Here is an 18,936-nt window from a genome sequence, read left to right as displayed (position 1 = left end):
ATGCCATTAATTACCTGTTCACTTGTGCTGTGGGTTTTCTTTAATTGATGGCAGATCTAGAACCTCAGTTAACTTTGAAAAAGGCAGAGCTAGGCCCTGGTAGGGTTTGGGTGGCAAACTGCTTCCGAATTACTGCTAAGCAGAGTTTGTAGACATTCCTGTTTGACTGCAGGAAATGTAGCTTGGCCTGAAAGAGTGTGTATATTTTTAAAAGATTCTGACTCATACTTTTTCATTAAGGGAGCAAGAATCTCCATGCTCCCTGTGGTAAGAAAATTGCTGGCATTAGTTGGTAAGCCATCAACCTTTCCAAATGGTCAGTTTTGCATGTCCTGCTTCTCTAACTGCTGTGGATAGAATGTTATCTCCACCCCACCCACCCCCGCCAGCTATATGGAAATTGGGTTAGTTGCACCCAAAACCCATGAAATGGGGTGCTCCTCAATTTGCAGTTTCACTGTGTGACTGCCTTGCCAACAAAATGTGTTGGATGAACCTCATCAGAAGAGCTTTTGATTCTGTGTTGTAAAGGACAGAGGGTTTAGACTAGGGGTAGCGAGACTGAGAGCTAACTCCCAAAGAAGGGTTGGGTTTGTACCTTGGGGGGAGAAGGAGATGGCATGATAAAGTGTAAGATAGAAAAGAGAACCTTTATTGTCACTTTTTGTGTGTACACACTGGCATGCATGAAGCAAAATTCTGATGTCTGTTCTCAAAATGTATGTGTATATATGCACCCATACATATACACTCTTATATGTGTGCTGTATATATACATATGCACACCCAGATGTGCATAAAAAAATCACAGTCCATTTTGAACACATAGTGGGAAAAAAGTCTTGAAAGTTAATAAAGTTGAGCCTATATGGTGCGAAGCTATAAGTAGGTCTGGTCTTGTTCTTTTTAACAGCAACAGACAAATGGAATTTGCTTCACATAGCAAAATAATTTTGGCCCTGAAAAATATCAGCAAGTTGTGCTTTGTATGCTATCAAGTATGTCAAACAGTTGAAGTATTCTGAAGTTTTTTGTATTCTTCAAATTATTTATTGCTTTTGTTAAAAGAAATGTGCTGGTTTTTATTTATATTCCCTTTTAAAATTTAAAATGCTGTCATTAGGAAGTTCTCAGTATGTCTATAATGGACATTCATTTTTAAGTTTGTTTGCTTTCTAGGAAAAGCCTCTGAGAGGAGTCAGTTCCCAATGTTTGGTCGAGATGCTGGGCTCTCAGGCTGTCAGGTAGATCTGCCATTTAAAGAGTTGCTGTTAGTTTTTTTTTCTCTTTGAAATTCTTAATACAAATTACACGCACCTACACTTTTTCAATACAGTAGTAATAGATTAACACATTATATTTCAAGTCTCTTGAAGCTGTGGCAGAACGTTTCCTGCATTATTTGTTAGATTTCTACCTTATCCTTCCTCCAGAAGCTCCAGACAGTGTACATGGCACTTCTATTTTTTCTTACAAATATAATTTTCTGGGAGCAGATTGGGCTGAAGGAAAATTACCAGAATCTGAGTCTCCCCATTCTCATGCAAACTACCTTTCCTCAACAGCTGTGATCTGCATTCCAGACAGGAACCAGAAATTCCAAATATTATGGTATATGTTTTTACTCAAAGATTATTAGGCTTCTTTTTACCCAACTTTCAAAGAAATAAAATGAAAAGGTATGAGCAGATGTCAGTATTTCACTATTTAGTTGCCATTGATTGCATAATTTGGTCTATATTTTGTTCTAGACCGCACCCTCTTCCATTTTTTCCCTATACAACAAAATCCCAAGATCAATCTCGTGAACAGGGATTGCATGAGAGCTTGTCAGGAAACATGGAGGGAAGACTTAAAGCAACCCCAAGCAGCGTGGAAAATGAAGGCATATTGTAATCTGCGTGGACTGAGCAGTAAAATCCTCTTCTCTGAGGAGAACTCAAACCATACCTGATGGAAGTGCAATTTTGTGTCCTCTTTGGAGAGGGTGGTGAAAGGCTTAATTGGAGAATTTTTGCTCTAGAGACCATGGGGAAAGATCAGAAATTCTTGAGCAGGGTGGGAGAAGCTCCTGAAGAGGTACAGAAAAGGAGAGTGAACCTTACTTGGAAACCTAAGGAGGAATCACATGATGCACCCAAGCCAAAGATCCGGAGACCCCCCCAGTGCTGATTGAATTTAACCCTGGACTCGGGCTTCAGCCCTCGGATCGTGCCCTATCACCACAGCCTCACAGAAGGCCTCGAAGCCTTGGAGACCAATGGGCCTATAAGGAGTGTCGGGTAACTAGGCTGGAAATAGCATTTGTGCTTTGGAATGAAGAGCAGCATATGTGAAATACCTCCTTGTAACTTTTGAAGGGGGCCACTTTTTTTCAAAGACCTGGTTGTAAGTTTAGAAAATGGGGTTGGCTGGAGGACTTCCTTGGATCTACACATATCACATTGAGCCAAGCTTCATGGGGAGAGCAGAGACAATTATAAATGATCAAGAGGAAGTGAGATCTTCATAATTCCAAGCTTCTCTACTGCTATCAGTATTACTTATAGGAGTATATGCTGTCTCCATTGGATGGCCTCTGGGTGGAATTGATCTTAATATTGCTTTTATTTTATTTTTGCAAGGCAGTAAAATAAATATGATGAGTTAAGTACATCTGTATTAATTTTAATTTGGCAAGCTGTAGTAATTCATATAAACTTGGTGGGTTTTTTCCCCAAGAGTTGGTAGGAGTAGAAAAGAAACCTTATGTCTTTGAGTAAAATCCTTTTCAGCAATAGCAATTAGACTTATATACTGCTCCACAATGCTTTATAGCCCTCTCTAAGCGCTTTACAGAGTCAGCATATTGCCCCCAACAATCTGGGTCCTCATTTTACTGACCTCAGAAGGATGGAAGGCTAAGTCAACCTTGAGCCAGTCAGAATCAAACTTCTGGCAGTGGGTAGAAGTCAACCTGTAATATTGCCTTCTAAACTTTGTGCCACCAGACCCTTCCTTATTGTTATGAAACTAGAAAGTTATCTAAAACTGGCTGAAATCAGAGCACATTAAACTAAAATATGCTTATTATTCTGTGAACTTAGCCATTATGAGTTACAAAACATAGTTTACAGATTAGTGCCTTGTATTAAGCCTTTGTTTTCCAAAAAGTCTTCTGAATTTTTATAAGGATTGCTTCTTTGTCTTAATAAAATGGGCAAACTCTGCCAACCTGCACAGGTATGTTTCCATTGATGGTGATAATCACTGCCCGCCACTGTATAAATAGAGTCAGGTATTGCTTGTTTTGTTTACAGACAAGCCTGCTTCGGTCTGACATTGGTGTTGGAAGCCCAGGCCCCGTGTCTTGCTCAGGAAAAACTGGAACGCCATATTATCCATTTTCCTCTGCAAATCCACGACGAAGGCCCCTTCACGATTCATCTTCCCTTGGTGAGTCAGTCATTTGTGCTTCTTTCCCCCCAGGGAACACATAAGATTACGGACCTCATTCTTAGATAAGATCCGTTTTGCAAAATCCTTGTTAGAAATGGTAACAAGGAAGAGGAAGAAGTTGCAGAAGGGAACTGCGCTTTAATAGCCTGCTGAGTAGAACTTGGTGATAATTGCTCCAACTTTCTCCCTTTGCCCCACCCCCACCCCAAATTCACACAGAATATTTTTAGCACTAGAGTGTGGGTGTAAAAGAGAGAGGTGTATTTTCAAGTCTAAATAATAGTGTAAATTGCTTACTTCCTCATCAGATTATTCAATTTAATTATCAAATAATTCAGTGTTATTCTTTAAAGAAAGGAATTTGTTGTAATTTATACTGAGAAAGCACATTTGGATTGTCCTTCATATTACAAATTCAAGAATTCTGATGATAGCTGTTGAAGGACTTCATCCAGCGGCTTTAAGTAGGGGTTGAACTATATGCTCCTAATCTTCTGAGTTCCTTTTGCACTGTGTTGTATCACTTTACTTCAGTACTGCTACATTTTCCTGTTAATTAAAGCATATTTTTTTTGTGCAGATTCTCTGCAGACAAAAAAAGTAAGGAAGGTGCCTCCTGGTTTGCCGTCTTCTGTAAGTCCTAGAGGTTTTTAACCTTTTAATTAGAAGCACACGCCTATATATCTAGCTATTGTTAACTTTCTTAGTCATAGAGTCAAGCTTGTCAGCAAGGAAGGAGACAAATTAAAAAATAAAACTGCAATGCAATCCTGTGGCCCTTTGTGCAGAAGAAAAAGGTGTCATGTCCGTACGTTGTCTTAAATTTGGGCAAAGAAAGGATGCCAGAGAAACCTGTGAATATGCTGGAGGGGGCCCCACATGCAACAAACTCGACCTTAAGAACAAAAGGTCTTGAGGTGGCAATACTGAGACAGAGTAGAGGGCAGGTCCCTCATCTGGTCCTCCCGTGAAATCTGTAGGTTTTAGAGCTGGCAGGAGTGAGTTGTGGAACACCTATCCAGTTGTGCCTGGTAGCTTCCTGTAATTCAAGGGGAAAGGAGTGTCCCAGAAACTATCTCTTGAATACATGTCTTTTGATGTTTAATTAGTCATTATGTTGCTGAACAGGAGGACAGAGATTAATAGCAAATAATGGTAAAAATTTACATTGCTAATGAACCCAGTGGTATTGAAGACCTTAAGATGTGATTGGTAGGACCTGTACAGCTCAGCTGGCTTCAGTCGGATGAAGTTATTAATATGCATAAATCACCAAGTCTGGTGCTTATTGTGAAGCCCTGGTGGCTTTTCAGCGCCTTCATTAAGCCTTTTCTAACTTGAACTGAGCATCAGAAAGGCTTTCAAGCAGCAGGTTTGTTGATCCTTCTTACCCAATTTTTTTTATCCTTTGAGAATAAAAGACACTGATAAAAAAAGATTTGGAGGGGCTTGATAGAAAAATCATTATCAACTGTGATAATCTTACACTTTGGGAGTTTGAAATATTAACTGTGTTTCATTCAAGAAAATAAGAAAATTGTTAAATGAATCTGCATTTTATAATCCCTATCGGATAAAAGCAGGGCCTTTCATCCCCCCTCCCTTTCAGAACAAACAAGAACACTTCTTTGTTGTGCAAATGGAGGTGTTGGGCTTTTATTCAGCAGCACATGGTGCAGGTGCACTTTAATGAGTTACAACTCAAGAGTTGTGCAGGGTGAATTGAATGCACTGCTGCTGCTCAGGAAGGAGCAAAGCCAGTGGGGCCTCCACAGTGCCTACTCAGAATGGAAGCTGGAGCTCCAGCTTGCTTACATGCTGCTGCTTTTTTCCCTCATCAGCTGCTCCTCTTCCTCCTCCCAGATGCAAGTTGCTGCAATTAACCTGGAAGCCAGGCTTAATACTGGATGCCCTCAGAGAAGCTGCTTCTGCATTAGCACCTGGCATGACAAGCTTCCTATTAAACTCAGGAGCAGAGGGCCAAAACCATTATCTCTAAATATAAGAACCTTCCTCTCCTCTTCTTTCCCAAGAGAAGTTTAAAGCTATTCTGAGTTACCTTTTATTGTATTTTAACCAGTACGTTTGAATAAGACACACCATGTAGTAATTTGGAAAAGAAAGTCTAGATAGTTAACACCTGAACTAATAGTCATGTACACAAAGACGGATGACTCTCTCTGCCATTCTTTAAAAGACTTTAAAAGCTCCAATACAGGTAGTCCTTGAGTTACGAATGTAATGAAGCCTGCCAAGTAACATTTGTAACCTGGGGTAAATCTGAAAGACCCTTTCAGAGGAGCCTGGCTGTCTTAATATGTACCCACCCCATTTTGCTGTCTGAGATGGTTCAGTCCTGCTTTGCATACATTATTTGTTCCAAAGTACATCCATATGTGCTTCCCTCACCCCCGAAGAGCTGCTGTATTTCATCGGGCAGATTTGACATCTCGGATGGGCACCAGGCCGGGGGCTGTAGTAGTGGAGTGTCCCAGGCGGGAATGTATTGCGCATACCCAATGCCTGGAATGAGCAGCACCTCTCTGATGTATTACTATGCTGGGAAAACGGTGAGGTTTTCTTTCTTTTGTTCGGAGTCTCCACATTCTCCCGGGTCACTCAGAAGGTCAGCTCAGCCAGCCAGCCACGTGGTCTGCGGGCATGAACTGGAGCCCTTTCAGCCGCGTTCTTTAGGGTAGGGTGGGTTTTCTGATAGGTCTGCCATTGATTCAAAGATGCCATTCAGATGCCAGTTAAATACTGCGTGCTTCAAGACGTGTGCAGTATTTTCCAGGTACTTGCCTTAAAATTGTTGGGCATTCCATGCCTGGGGTCACTACAAACCTTATATCTTCCTCATGGGTCCCCAGGGACAGGTGAACTGGTAAGGTGGCTAGGTTAGCTGGTACCCCCCCCCCTCCCCTGCTATGGACCCATCTAACTGGCCAAAGCAGATTGGTTACTTTAGTCTCCTCACCGGAATGCCCAAATTCCCCACTAGCGTCGGGCTAATGAGGCAGCGGGTGCAGCCAGAGTCTATTAAGGCTTTCACTTGACGGCTTCGGGCCTTGAGGGAACTAATATAGTCACTGTCTTGAGGATGGGTGGAATGGATCCACTTACCAGGGTTTTGCCCTCTGAGGTGTCCACCGCCCCTGCGGTGAAGGCCGGAGTTCCCTCCCATTCCTTGGCAGGGGTTGGGGACTCTACAGCCTCTATCCCCCTCATGGTGCTCTTTTGGTTTGGCTGGGGACTTTCCTGATTTCCTGGCCAGTCTGATTTGTGCTGAGGGGCTCTTGAGCGGCATTCTGCGGTGCGGTGGCCCTCTTTCCCGCATTTGAAACAACCCGTTGATTTCTTAGCTGTAGCTGCTGGTTTCACTGGCTCACGCGTCTGCTCGGGAGGCAGACGGGCCCATGGTTTTCCTTGGCAGTGCCTCTTCAGTAGGTCTATCTCCACCTCCTCTGCCAGGATGTACCAGTCATTGAGGTGGTGTGGGTCCCCTTGAGGCAGGCAAGCATCATACAGGTCGTAGTTTAGCCCGTCTTTGAAATGGCTAAGGAGGATATCTTCCGGCCAGTTCAGCTTGTTGGCAATGGCCCGGAATTCTTGTGTATATTCAGCCACCGGCCATCTGCCCTGCCTCACCGTTTTGATTCTCTCACGGGCCTTACGATCAGCCAAGGAGTCCTCGAATCGCCTTCTCAAGGATGACATGAACCAGTTGAAGTCGTTGAGTTCTGGGGCATCGGAGTCATGCAGGTTCACCACCCAGTCTGCTGCCGGTCCGTCCAGGGTGGATTGCATGATGCGGATGCGGGCTTTGTCGTTGGGGATGTCCTGTCCGTATTCTTCTATATAACTGAGGACTTGAGATAGGAAAAATCCCAAGTGTGGCGGCTCCACCCTGAATTTCGCTTCCAGAGGCGGGAGTCTTTGAATGGATTGGTGCCTTCGCCGCTGCCGGTATTGCCCCCCATTCTGATCCCTATTTGGGGGTCGGCGGGGGGTGTGTGCTGCCGAGATGGTAGCTCTGGGTTCAGCAGATGCCCCCGGTGCTACAGGTTCCGGATCCGCTCCACTGTCTCCAGCTGCAGCTCCAGGCGTCGTTGCGGCTGTGGGACTCAGGTTTCTCCCCCCTTAGAGAGCCAAGGGTTTTTTTTCATCAGGTCAATAGCTTTCTCTAGGATCCAATCTGAGTGTGGTGCATAACTCCTGTCCTCCCTGCTGGCGTGCAGGGAATTCTCTATCTCTTGCTTCCATTCGGGTTGGTGGCTGCCCCATCTCAGGGTTACTTTCCTCGATGCCTTTTCCCACTCGCTTTTCCTTCCAACACCCATCGACCACCGTGGTTTGTGGTCGCGCGTCTCCACCACCTCTTCCCCGGAGGAATATGACGCTTCAGCTCCCAATAGTTGGTGGGATTTTGGTCCCTTTCCATGGGGCTTCCCTCCTACCCTGCCTCGTCACTAGACATTGTTTTTTTTTTTCAAAGTCCCCCAGTAAGGTTCTTCCTTCCAGGTTGACTTTTAATGCTGATCCCGTCTAATGTCAGAACCCACTTCAGCCCACATCTTAAGAAAGAAGGGACTCTACTTAGAGAACACAATTTTCCCAGCAGGAACTTTTACTAAGAAATAGGAGATAGCAGGCATAATAGACAGGATCTGAGGAATCCCCTCACAGATTGATATTTTGATAAAGTGTCCCCAAGCAAACCCCACCCCACAGTTCATTCGGTCAGTTCTGGATCAGCCAAGCTCCGGGTGATAATCCCATCGTGGGAGAGGAGAGAGAACAGTCCGTTTGCAGCAGGATCATTTCCACCCCCCTCATACTTCATTTGGAGAAACAAACCAGATTCCAGAGAGTTTCATTCCTCCCTTTTCCACCCTCTTTCATAGTTGCCGGTAAGATGAGAGGGAATGCCTAGTGAGAAAGCAGTTGATTATATTGTGATGGATAGCAAGCAGGCGAAATAAACAAAGGTTCCATTTAAGGGAGGAAGTGAAAGCCATAAAACTCCATGCCTGTTCCCTCTCCCCCTTGGGATGGCAGAATCCAGGGAGATTTGGGGTTAACTCAGAGGAGATAGTTAGAAATGAAATATAAATGGATTCTGACACAGAGTTACAACTAAGAATTCAAGGGTCTCTGTTCAGTTTAGATGACGCAAAGCAAAAGTGGCTCCTGACTGCTAAGAGTTGGAAGCCTATGGAGAAGGCCCAGTTGCCTAAGGTCTCCCCTCGGCTTCCCCTTTACCCTCAGCAGCTCAAGCAGAGACCTCTCCCATGTCTGTGACCGGGTTGGAGGGGCCCGGAGGAACCATCCCTGCCCACTGTGTTCCAGGAGCTCTTCATCTCTTCTCACCTCCAAATTGCTCGATATGAAAAGAAGGGTTTTTTTAAAAAAATTGTTGAACAAAGGATTCACACACAAATGCATGTAGAAACACAGTACATTCACCAAGGGCACGATTGCCCTGGTATTTGCCTATCTATAACGGATACCCAAGGAATTTTTTGCAGGCCTCCTTGAAAGACTGGCTAAACTAAGCAGGTGGTTACATTTCTCAGTGGTGAGTCGAGAGGAGAACAAAGATGCGGAAGAAATGCAGAAGAGCCACGTCTGAACACAAAGAAAGTTGCTGTGCACTGGCCTTGGGTTTCTGCTCAGCCTGGGTCTGTAATGTGCTGGCAAATATCTCTCCATGCTGAAACTCCAAAATACCCTCTTGGTTGAATTGTGACTTCACTAAGCAGGGAACTGGCTATTTACAGACTGCTTAATCTTACCATCTCAGTCAGCCTTTTCTTCTTTTACATTTTTGTTTGTAACAACAAAATAAAACCTGTGATCAACCAGGGAAGGGGGAAAAACTGACAATCATCTGCAGGTGATCAAATGACTTGAGAGAGCCGGTTTTAATTTGTGTGCGGTTCTCACTGTAACAAAGGAAACTTGCTTTTTGTTTTAGAATTGGCAGACTGTTTCCCAATATCTGGACTGAATGAAGTCTGAGACCACATCACTTGTGTTTTGCCACAAAAATTCTTTGATCTTCAAAATCCAGACTGAAAAAAGTGCAGCTTGAAATTGCTGCTTGAGGGGGAGGGTTGTAGACTCTGCTTAAAAACATGGTGCAACTATCAACTCCACCGGAGCCTATTCTGCTGCTCTCTTCTATCCTTTTCTGTAAAAAAACAGAGCTGTCAGGCTTTTGTTGCACAGAGGTTTCCCCTCTTTTTTGTTCAGAATATAGCAGAAGAATCTCAGGGCTATCTCTAAGAACAGTGGGTCTCTCCCTCTCACTCACTCACACAAACACACACATAGCCCTCGGATACAACAGCACTGAAAAGTGACTTAGGACCATTTTCATGTTTATAACCGTTGCTGCATCCCCATGGTCACATGATCAAAATTTGGACACTAGGCAACTGGCTCGAATTTATGATTGTTGCAATGTACTGTGGTCCCCTTTTGTGATCTTCTGACAAAGTCAATGGGGAAGCCAGAGTCACTTAACCATGTTACTAATTTAACACCTGTGACAGGAAAGTAAAACTGGGCAAGAATAACTTCAATGTCTTGCTTGACAACAGAAGCTTTGGGCTCAATTGTGGTTGCTAGTTGAGGGCTACCTGAACCAGTGTACTTCTACCCTAATGTAGGATGTGTTGGTCCCTATTTGGCTTTCTGCCAAGATCATCTGTCTTTCTTCCTGTTATTGTAAATTTCAGTAATTGTTTTAAACCAGGGGTGTCAAACTGCCAGCCCAGGGGCCAGATGCATCACACCAAAACAGTGCCCACCCCATTGCTGGCAATGGGGGAAAAGTCACGATATGTTGCGACATGTCACGTGACATCGCGAGTTTGACATCCACGAAAGGGTCTTGTGCTTGCTGAGCAGAGTCAGCCCTTTAGCTTTTGTCCTGCCTGCTGGAATCGGCATCCCAAGAGAGAGGAAGAAGCCCCCCCCCAAAGCATCTGCAGTTTGAGACTTGTGACTTCCTATTCAGCTGTGCTTCTCTCCTTTTAAGCTCTACTTGATTATGACTGGATCCTTTCAGCCGTTGTATATTTGTCTTTTTCTCCCTTTCATTTCATGGATTTAGGTCTACGCACCTTCTAATTCAGATGACTTCAATAGAGAATCTCCAAGTTATCCGTCTCCTAAACCATCAAGCAGTATGTTTGCTAGCACTTTCTTGTTACAAGGTAAGAAAGTTTTTTGATGATAAGTTTAAATTAGATACGAGAGAAAAGGAATAAATAGCATTAGTAACCAAATAAAGAGAGTGTAATTTATTTTGTTCATGCTGTCAAGTATCATGAGATTCATAGGATGTGAATTGGTAATAGCAGTTTAAAGGCATATCTTAAAGTAGACCTGATTAGCATTTTTTTTCTTGGGCACTTAAAACAGAAGTCGGGCTTTCATTGATGACCTCGCTCCTCTATCCCTTATGGAATGACTGCAGCACCAGCATCATTCTTCCCAGGGGCTAAAGGAGCTCATCTTGGCAGTCTTGACTTTTCTGGATTCTTAGAGCCTGCATCTTAGCCACAATGTTCTCAAGGAGGTGAGCATAAAACAAAGAACACTGTTAGGTAAAACAAAATTAAAAGAGTACTGGCAAGCTACAATTGCAGCTGTTGTACCAATGAGGTTTACAGTGGTTACTTGTTTCTATCTGAATCAAGTAGATTTCTTGTGCCAGTTACATATCCTCTAGAAAAAGTTGCTTCTTTTACTGCAATAAATTGTCACTACAACTAAAAGCAGGGATGTTGTATAATTAATGCAGAATCTCTTGTCAGTCCAGATCAAGCTAAAAAGGCTAATCCAAGACTCCGATCCTTCACTAGTTCTCACAGTTACACAATATGCTGTTCTGCACAGCTTTTGTGTGCTTGGGATTCAGTTATCCTTGGCTAGTGGATAGGCCTCAGACAATTCACTGGCAATAAATACCTGGAGTGTTCTTTTGATTTCTGTTTGACTTTCTCTGGGAAATGCTGTTTTGCTGTGCAAGACCCAGAAACCAAGAAAGTGAAGTTATAAAACAAGTTAGACTTAAAATGGTTAGACAGTAATATATCAAAGTTCCTTTCCTCTTTCAAGGGTTGAAGCCAGTACAGTGGCTGCAGACAGAGCCACCTTGTACAGTTGGAGCAGGTGCTTCCCAGGTTCAAGGCTGGGGAAAAAGAGCCCCAAGCTCACTGAGTTGAAAGGGTTAAGAATCACACGCCGGGGCAGCTGATCTGTGGGGCTGGGTTTTGCAGCAGGCAGATCTTCTGCATGTTCATTCTTTCTGACCCCAATTAGCAAGCCTGTGGAGGTCCTGCTCTTTGCCTGTTCCTAAATGGAGGGGTGAATTTCTGAAGAGTAGAAATTGATAGCTATGCCTGACCAGAAGCCTCAGGTCTCCTGTCTTCTATTTTCATCCAACAATAAAGATGGGACCCACGTTGCTTCTGAACTTTGGAGCCCCTCCAATGGAGTGAGCCAGTCGGGTTATGGTGGAATGCTGGAAAGTCCTTCTCACCTGTTGCCCTCCAGTAGTTACGGCAGCCGACATCCCCACGAGCGTCTGGTAAGGTGGTGGTAGTGCTGGTGGTGGTAAGGACAGCAATGCCCTGTGTCCCTGTGGAATCAGCTAAAGTGGTGGCCGTGGGAAAAATCAGTAAGCGGTTTCAGTGGCCTCCTTGATGTTTTGGGAAGTCTGTGTATATAACACATTCTTTCCTTTGTCTTCTTAAATTTGTACCCATTATGGTGGATACAGAGAGGCTGACAAATTCCTCTGGATCACAGCAAACTCACCACTCTGGGTGTGGTTCATGGTTCTCAGGAAGTTCATCTTCCAAACCAGGAGAGTTTCTGGTCTTCAGGCACGGCATGGCATGAGCCGGCTGTGCAGAAATTCAGATTTGTAGGAAGAGAGTTGCTTCAGAGCTTGCTTGTTCTCTAGACATAGTGTCTGTTGACACGTCAATTTAATAATGTATGAATATAAAAAGTAAAGACTTGTTAGAATGTATTTTATATAGTGTTTGATAACTACTTATATTTTCCTTGCCAGTCAAGTTTACCAGAAGGTAAATCAGAAGGAGCTCTCTAAAATTGTGAATCAGCAGCAGAATCAATTTCTGCAGATACACATGATGGCCACTACAATGAAAAAAATCTAGTTGCATATTTGTCCTACAGTTGCATAATTCAAGTAGATTTTAAAAAGGAACTTCTTTTTATCACATTAAATATTATTCCATGTTTACAATGCAATGCACTATCAAGGATTGAAAATAAAACTATATAATCCAACCCATTTGCAGTATGCTTACATCAAAGAATTAATAAAGCTCAATTATTGTACTACACAAGGTTGTTGCAGCTCATCTGTGGGAGGCTTTTGTAAAGAGTTGACTCTGAGAAGGGTCACTTTGGGCCTTGGCTTCATATTTCACTAATGAGATTGGATGAGTATGGAGCTTCTCCTGCACTCCTTTCGTCCATCTGGTTGCCCATTCCATTTGAGCCCGCTACACTAAGAATTGTAAAAATAAGTTTTAGAATTTGTTATCAGAATTCATGCTTTAGTTTCCTGAAGTGTTACGAATTTCAGTTATTACCAATACCTTTAGCAGCATCTGGAGAATGGCAGGACAGATGATGGAGAAGGAGAGTTTCCCATCATCTCCAAACTGCCCCACCTCCTTCATTCAGTTGGCATTGACCTTAATGCCTAAAAATAAAATCTCACATTCAGAAATGATTATGGATTATTGAGGCAAGGTGTCTTTCTGCCCTTCGCTTGCTTCACGCACTCTGGTTTAGCCGGATGACCATTGTGCTCTTTTTAACTAAGAGTTTGGGGCTACTTTGAATTTTGCTAATATGAAATTGCCACTCTTGTTCCCTTCTTGCACTGTGATTCCATTTCTCCTTTTTCCTAGAACTGTCCTCCTCATTCAGACTCACCAACAGAAGGAAGCACCAGCCTTCCCCCAATGTCCAGCTTCCACCGGGGCAGTAGCAGTAATTCCTTATATGCTGCCGCCGCCGCCACCACCACCTCTCATACTCCACCAGTCAATGGCTCGGATACCAGTGTGCTTGGTAAAAAATCATCCATAAAAATTATAGCTAATTTAGTCACAGTTAAGTTGTAATAATATAATTATCTGCTAAAACTGTAAAAAAGGATTTGTCATCTGGCAAGACTGGGTCACAAAGCTGGTGTGATGGATCTTAGATGGCATTGTGTGTTGATCTGGACATTATTTATGCACTGCTCCAAAATAAATATGTGACAATTTTTTAAAAAAGTGATTGGACCAGAATCATTTGTCTTTGAGCATAACTGAAATATGGTTATAACTTCTATTCAGGAAGAACATATATTTACCTAACGAGCGAGCACTAATTTTCCCCCAAATCCCAGATTTATTGATCTAATTGAGGTGACATTTCAGCTTATTCATGGATTTGGTGCGCTTTGTGCATTCTGATTGATGATTCTGAAGTTCTTTTCATGATTTCTTACAAAGATACACATTTTTTAAAAAAACTCTGAGGGTTCATCAGTGACGAACTCTTGTTGTCTTAAGCAGTGTGCTTTGGGTTGTTTTAACTTAACTGTTCCAAACCGCTAAATTATTTGTGCAAATGTGATTCTGAAATGCTATACGATGCTTACCCAGCATGATGGGACCAATGTGGTAAATCCTGGTCTAAATAGTTGGTTAGGCAGATGAGTTTTTCTGGCTTGAACAGTACTGATCAGATCACCCCGGCAGCTTCATTTTCATTCTGATTGGTACTGATGGGCTGGCAGGGAGCTAAACTGGGTCTGTAGACCGAGAAGAACACGTTCACATATACAGGGAAGCATGCAAGTGGCTTGCCTTCTCAGAAAAACATCAATAAAGAGGGAACATGTCTCTTGTCATTGGATCATTATGGCCAAGTGGCTGAAGAGGCGATTTGGAAGAAAAAGATGTTTGGCCTGAAGACCTTTGAAAATAGAAACGTATTTATCTAGCCTAGCATTCTCCTCCCACAGTGGCCATTCATTAGGAAGCTTATACCTGGGACGTTGAGTTTGCCTAAATTAATCCACCTTCTCTTTCATAAACTGCTCTAGCCAGATCTGGCATTCAGACCTAAAGTTCCTTCTGTTTTCCATAGATTTTGGACATGCCACTACCAATCTTCTAATCTCCCTAACCTGAAGGGTACAGCAGAACTTGGGCGTTTGAAGGGCCCTTGGCTTCTTTATAGGCAGAACTAAGATTCACAGAGAAACTGCAAGGTTGATGTCCTCACCGAGGTCAGAGTTTCTGCTTCTGCCATTGCCAGGTGGCTCAGAGGGAGAACGCCTCAAGGTCTTACCCCTTCCAGGCCAGGGGTAAGACTTCTCTAAAGGACATCCAAGTCCATTCCTCGTAGCATGTAGTCCTTTTAGTTACTCTGCCGTGGAAGTTCAGGCTGTTTTAGACTGAGGTCTCCTGCATTGCTTGGGGATTGCAGTAAATTAGCTATGAGGCCTTGGCACATTGACATACATTTTTAAAGCCTGATAATGCTGCCTTTGAAGAGGTTGCAGATGAGTATGAGTAAGACCTATTGTAGAGACTGAGTGTATTTTAAATGCCAAATATTTCTAGGACCGAGGCGGGGGTGAAAGTTTGGGTTTGCATTTTAATTCTTGACCATAGTAAGACTGGGATAGGGCAGCCCATTTACCTAGGTCCCTAAAGTGGAGAATGATCCATGGCCTGGCTGAAAATGGGTTAGAACAGGTGAGCACACTGGAGGTTTCCATGGGACGGGAGAAATGCAGTTCTATATAAACCGATTCAGGGGATGCTTTGGGGCTCTGCGGTTGACTGTAGTTGGGAAAGTTTGCTTCCCAGCACTCTTGAAGGAAACCCCTTCCCTTGCCTGTAATTGAGAGGATGCGCTTTGCCCAGAATGAAGGCCCCTTTGAGAACAGCAGGGCCGAGGTAACTCCCAGTTTCCCTTCTTGATGGCGCTCTTCCTCCTCCCTCCATTTTGCTCTCTTAAGTACTGGCCACCTGCACCACCTCAGTATTGTGTTGCCTTTTTCTTTACAGTTCATAGAGGGAATCCTGGTGGAAGTTCACAGACTGGGGACACCCTTGGAAAAGCTTTGGCCTCAGTAAGTAATCGTTTGTGGAGCAATCCTAGGAAGGATCCAAACTCCATATGCAAATTCTTGCCTTTCGGATTGCCTCAAGTAGATGTCGGTGAGCAAATGCAGAATGCATCTAGAGGGGTCTGTGGCCAGGCAACCCGTGTGCCTTGGATTTGAGAGGGGCATTTACTTGAATTTGTGGTTGATGTTCTAAAGTTCATTTACACCTAAAGCTCCGCTCAGGCACATTATATGCAGGCACGACAGCAAAACTTGTCTTCTTGGAAGAGAAAGATTGCTAGTTAAGATTATGGAGCGGTTGGGCTGTCTTCTCCTCTCCCCCCCCCCCATAGGCAGAGGAGCATGCAGACAGAGGGGAATGCACAGGCATAGCAACAGAAAACAAGATGCAAGACCCAAAGCAAAAGACAAATTGATTAAATAATTATGTGCTATATATTTCCAAATATTGTCTGGGGAGCTCTCCTATTCAGGGTTGTTTCTTTAATGCCATTTATATTTTAAGCCATGACCCTTGAAATATTCCACTTTAGATCTACAACTGGGGGTGGCTAGTAAAACGTAGTAGTAAAACGTAGCACCCAGGAAAACTGTTTATTGTGCAGAGATTAAGAAATAAATTCCTCTTGAGAAATACATTCTATAATTAACTGCATGGCAGAGAGGATGGTTGAGTGATGCAGCTACCTTGCCTGAAATAGCTTTGCCCTAAAGTTTCCTCACCAAAGCTTCCTCCACAAAGGAGGAGCTGCTTTCATTAGAAGGTCTCTACGACAAAGAAATGGGAGGGAGATCATCGGTAACGTTGGATGCAGCCACAGTTTGCTAAGGGTCTGGTATGAATGTGTACTGTTAGTTGGGGACAGAAGAGAAGAGCTTAGTGTGTGCTGGGAGCCAAGCAGTTTGCATAACTGGAAGATAAGGAAGCCCTTCACCTTCTTGGTGCTGCTTGACACGAGTCAGCCAATCAGTTCACAAATATTCCATCCTGGGCTTTCCCTCACCTGGAGATGTGTATTCATTGCTCGTGAAGGAATCCCCATACTTAGTTCTTGAGCTTTTAACCTGTCTGATGAAGCAACAAAACCATCCTGAAATTGCAAAGTTGTTGCCTTTCTTTCCCCTTTAAATGTTGTCATTAATAGCAGAAATAAGATTGTGTCTGATGTGGTGCTTTTAAAAAAATAACAGGATGCAGCATTTATTTCTGAATCTAAATATCAAATTCTTTACAAAATACTGCACGGTTAAAAAGGAAAGGTCAGATAATACGTTTGCAAAGGTCCTTTTCTTTTAGATTTAAGCCTGGATAATTGCAGTCGTAATTTTAGAGCTGGAAAGAAAGAGAATTGTACATGAAAGTATTTACCCAAAGCTCTCAAAGCCCAATGGATTATACATGGGCTTGGATAATGAACTAGTGTAGATAGAAAGCAAGGAAAATCTGGGCATATCTAATGTGCCTCTCTGAACATTTGCCAAACAATAACCCCTAGGATGGTGCCCATGGGGGATTACATGGTGAGAGAAGCATCTGGTTTATGTCAGTGTTTAATGCCAAATCAAAACATTTGGTTTTTAATTTAAAGAAAATCAAATCAGACGGTTTTCTTTAATGTTGTTGATTATATCAGATCTCTCGGTCCAGACCTACATTCCTGTTTCCAGTTCAGAGAGAGCAGCCTTTGTACAGTTTGAATAGCTCAGGGCTGATAGTCTCTGGAGAGAAGAGAGGGAAACATCGGGAAGTTGACTTTTCCAAGTGATCCTTGAATGGCTTTGTTGCTTGGGGCCAGGGATCCCAACAGGATGACATGGGCATTTTAAGTCCCTACGTTAACAGCTCAGAGCCTGAGCTGCACAGGGTTAGTTTAATCTTTTTTAAATTGGTTTTTAATTTTTGTATTGCTGGTTTTTAACTCCCTGTAAACCGCCCTGAGTCCTCAGGGAAAGGGCGGTATATAAATGTAATAAAATAAATAAAATAAATAAATAACTTTGCCTTTGTCAGGTGAATGGATTCACAGACTTACCGTGGTGGTGTTCCAATTTCTCATATTTCGTTCCTAGTCAGGTGTGCATTGAGAATGATTATATAAGAACAATAGGAACTGCATTGGGGAGAGAATCACAGGGAATCGCAGTTATTGATAGAATGGAATATTTATCCCTCCGGGTTGAACTATGAGGTCCTTGGTGCTCTCTGAGCTTGGTTGTTTTCTTGCAGAGGTTTCATTACCTAACTAGGTAACATCAGTCTTAGAAGGGAGTGGGGTTTGCTCTCATTTTATATTCTACTGGCTTTCCCTATCAGGTCAATTACAGAGTTGCCAAGCTGAATATTTCTAAACATTTCCTTTTCTTCAATTGTTGTTCAGCTAATTTTTTTAACGTGTAGATTCTAGCATATCAAATAGTTCAAATGGCTACATTTATATTGTGACATTTCTTTTTTCCCCCAGATTTATTCTCCTGACCACACTAGCAGTAGCTTTCCTTCAAATCCTTCAACACCTGTTGGATCACCATCGTCTCTCACAGGTACTGTCCATCTCCCCCTACCTCCTCTTCCTTTTTCAAAACCTTGTAAGAACTGGTTTTTTAGCAGAGAGATGTGCGCTGGCAGTTGTGCTGTTTTGTTGGATCTCTGTTCTCCAGTATACCTCAAAGAGCTGCTGAGCATGTGCAGAGAACCCATGAATGCCCCTTTATCCAAAAATTATTGTGTAAGGTACTCCCATTCAGCATATTGGGAACAAGTCATTACTTTTCTGGGAAGGTTATCTCTACCCCCCACTTCCAGTTGTCAGTCAGTATTCTGTGCTTGGTCCTTGCTGGGTTCCACAAAGAAACACAATCCAAACTGCATATAAAAATTATAGAAAGCTCTTTATAAATCAGAAGATGTTGGCAGCAGTAAGATGCATTTCTCCTGCTTGTGCCATGCTTCAGCAATGTTGATTTTGACAGGTGCTGGTCAGTGGTCAAGAACTGGAGGACAAGCCCCTTCATCTCCAAGCTATGAAAATTCTTTACATTCGTTGGTAAGAATTGTTGGACAACTCTGGCCAAGAAATGGCTTGCTGGTTTTATTGAAACAAATCTTATTTAAACATTCATTTCCTCTAACAGAACCAAGATACTTGTTTTTGTGTACATTGCCTTTCAAAACCATTTTCTCAGGAAAACTTACAGTTCATTAAAATCATTAATTTAGCAATAATTAAAACTGCAAGACCAAAATGAGTTTTATTTTTGGGAGCTTCCTGCATTGAGTTGAAAATAGTATAATTCTGCTTGCCACTTAC

At 42.9% G+C, this 18,936-nt stretch overlaps 1 protein-coding gene across 8 annotated transcripts in view; it reads left to right on the top strand.

Moving 5' to 3' along the window:
- The window catches only part of TCF12 (transcription factor 12), a 54,810-nt gene that overhangs the window by 24,661 nt on the left and 11,213 nt on the right, over positions 1-18,936 (top strand). For 7 of the 8 annotated variants that reach the window (XM_083371568.1, XM_083371567.1, XM_083371569.1 and 4 more), the window contains 9 exons: positions 1,180-1,244; positions 3,300-3,435; positions 4,019-4,071; positions 10,559-10,661; positions 11,904-12,040; positions 13,404-13,566; positions 15,567-15,631; positions 18,091-18,169; positions 18,599-18,672. In XM_083371568.1, the coding sequence (XP_083227694.1) occupies positions 1,180-1,244; positions 3,300-3,435; positions 4,019-4,071; positions 10,559-10,661; positions 11,904-12,040; positions 13,404-13,566; positions 15,567-15,631; positions 18,091-18,169; positions 18,599-18,672 (875 nt within the window). The remainder of the gene's footprint in view (positions 1-1,179; positions 1,245-3,299; positions 3,436-4,018; positions 4,072-10,558; positions 10,662-11,903; positions 12,041-13,403; positions 13,567-15,566; positions 15,632-18,090; positions 18,170-18,598; positions 18,673-18,936) is intronic. The other variant, XM_083371572.1, reaches the window with a different exon arrangement.

This window comes from Vipera ursinii, assembly GCF_947247035.1.
Source record: "Vipera ursinii genome assembly, chromosome: 11".
Lineage (NCBI taxonomy): Eukaryota > Metazoa > Chordata > Lepidosauria > Squamata > Viperidae > Vipera > Vipera ursinii.
The sequence above is the reverse complement of the archived record's forward strand: the minus strand, read 5'-3'. Positions and strand labels throughout refer to the sequence as shown.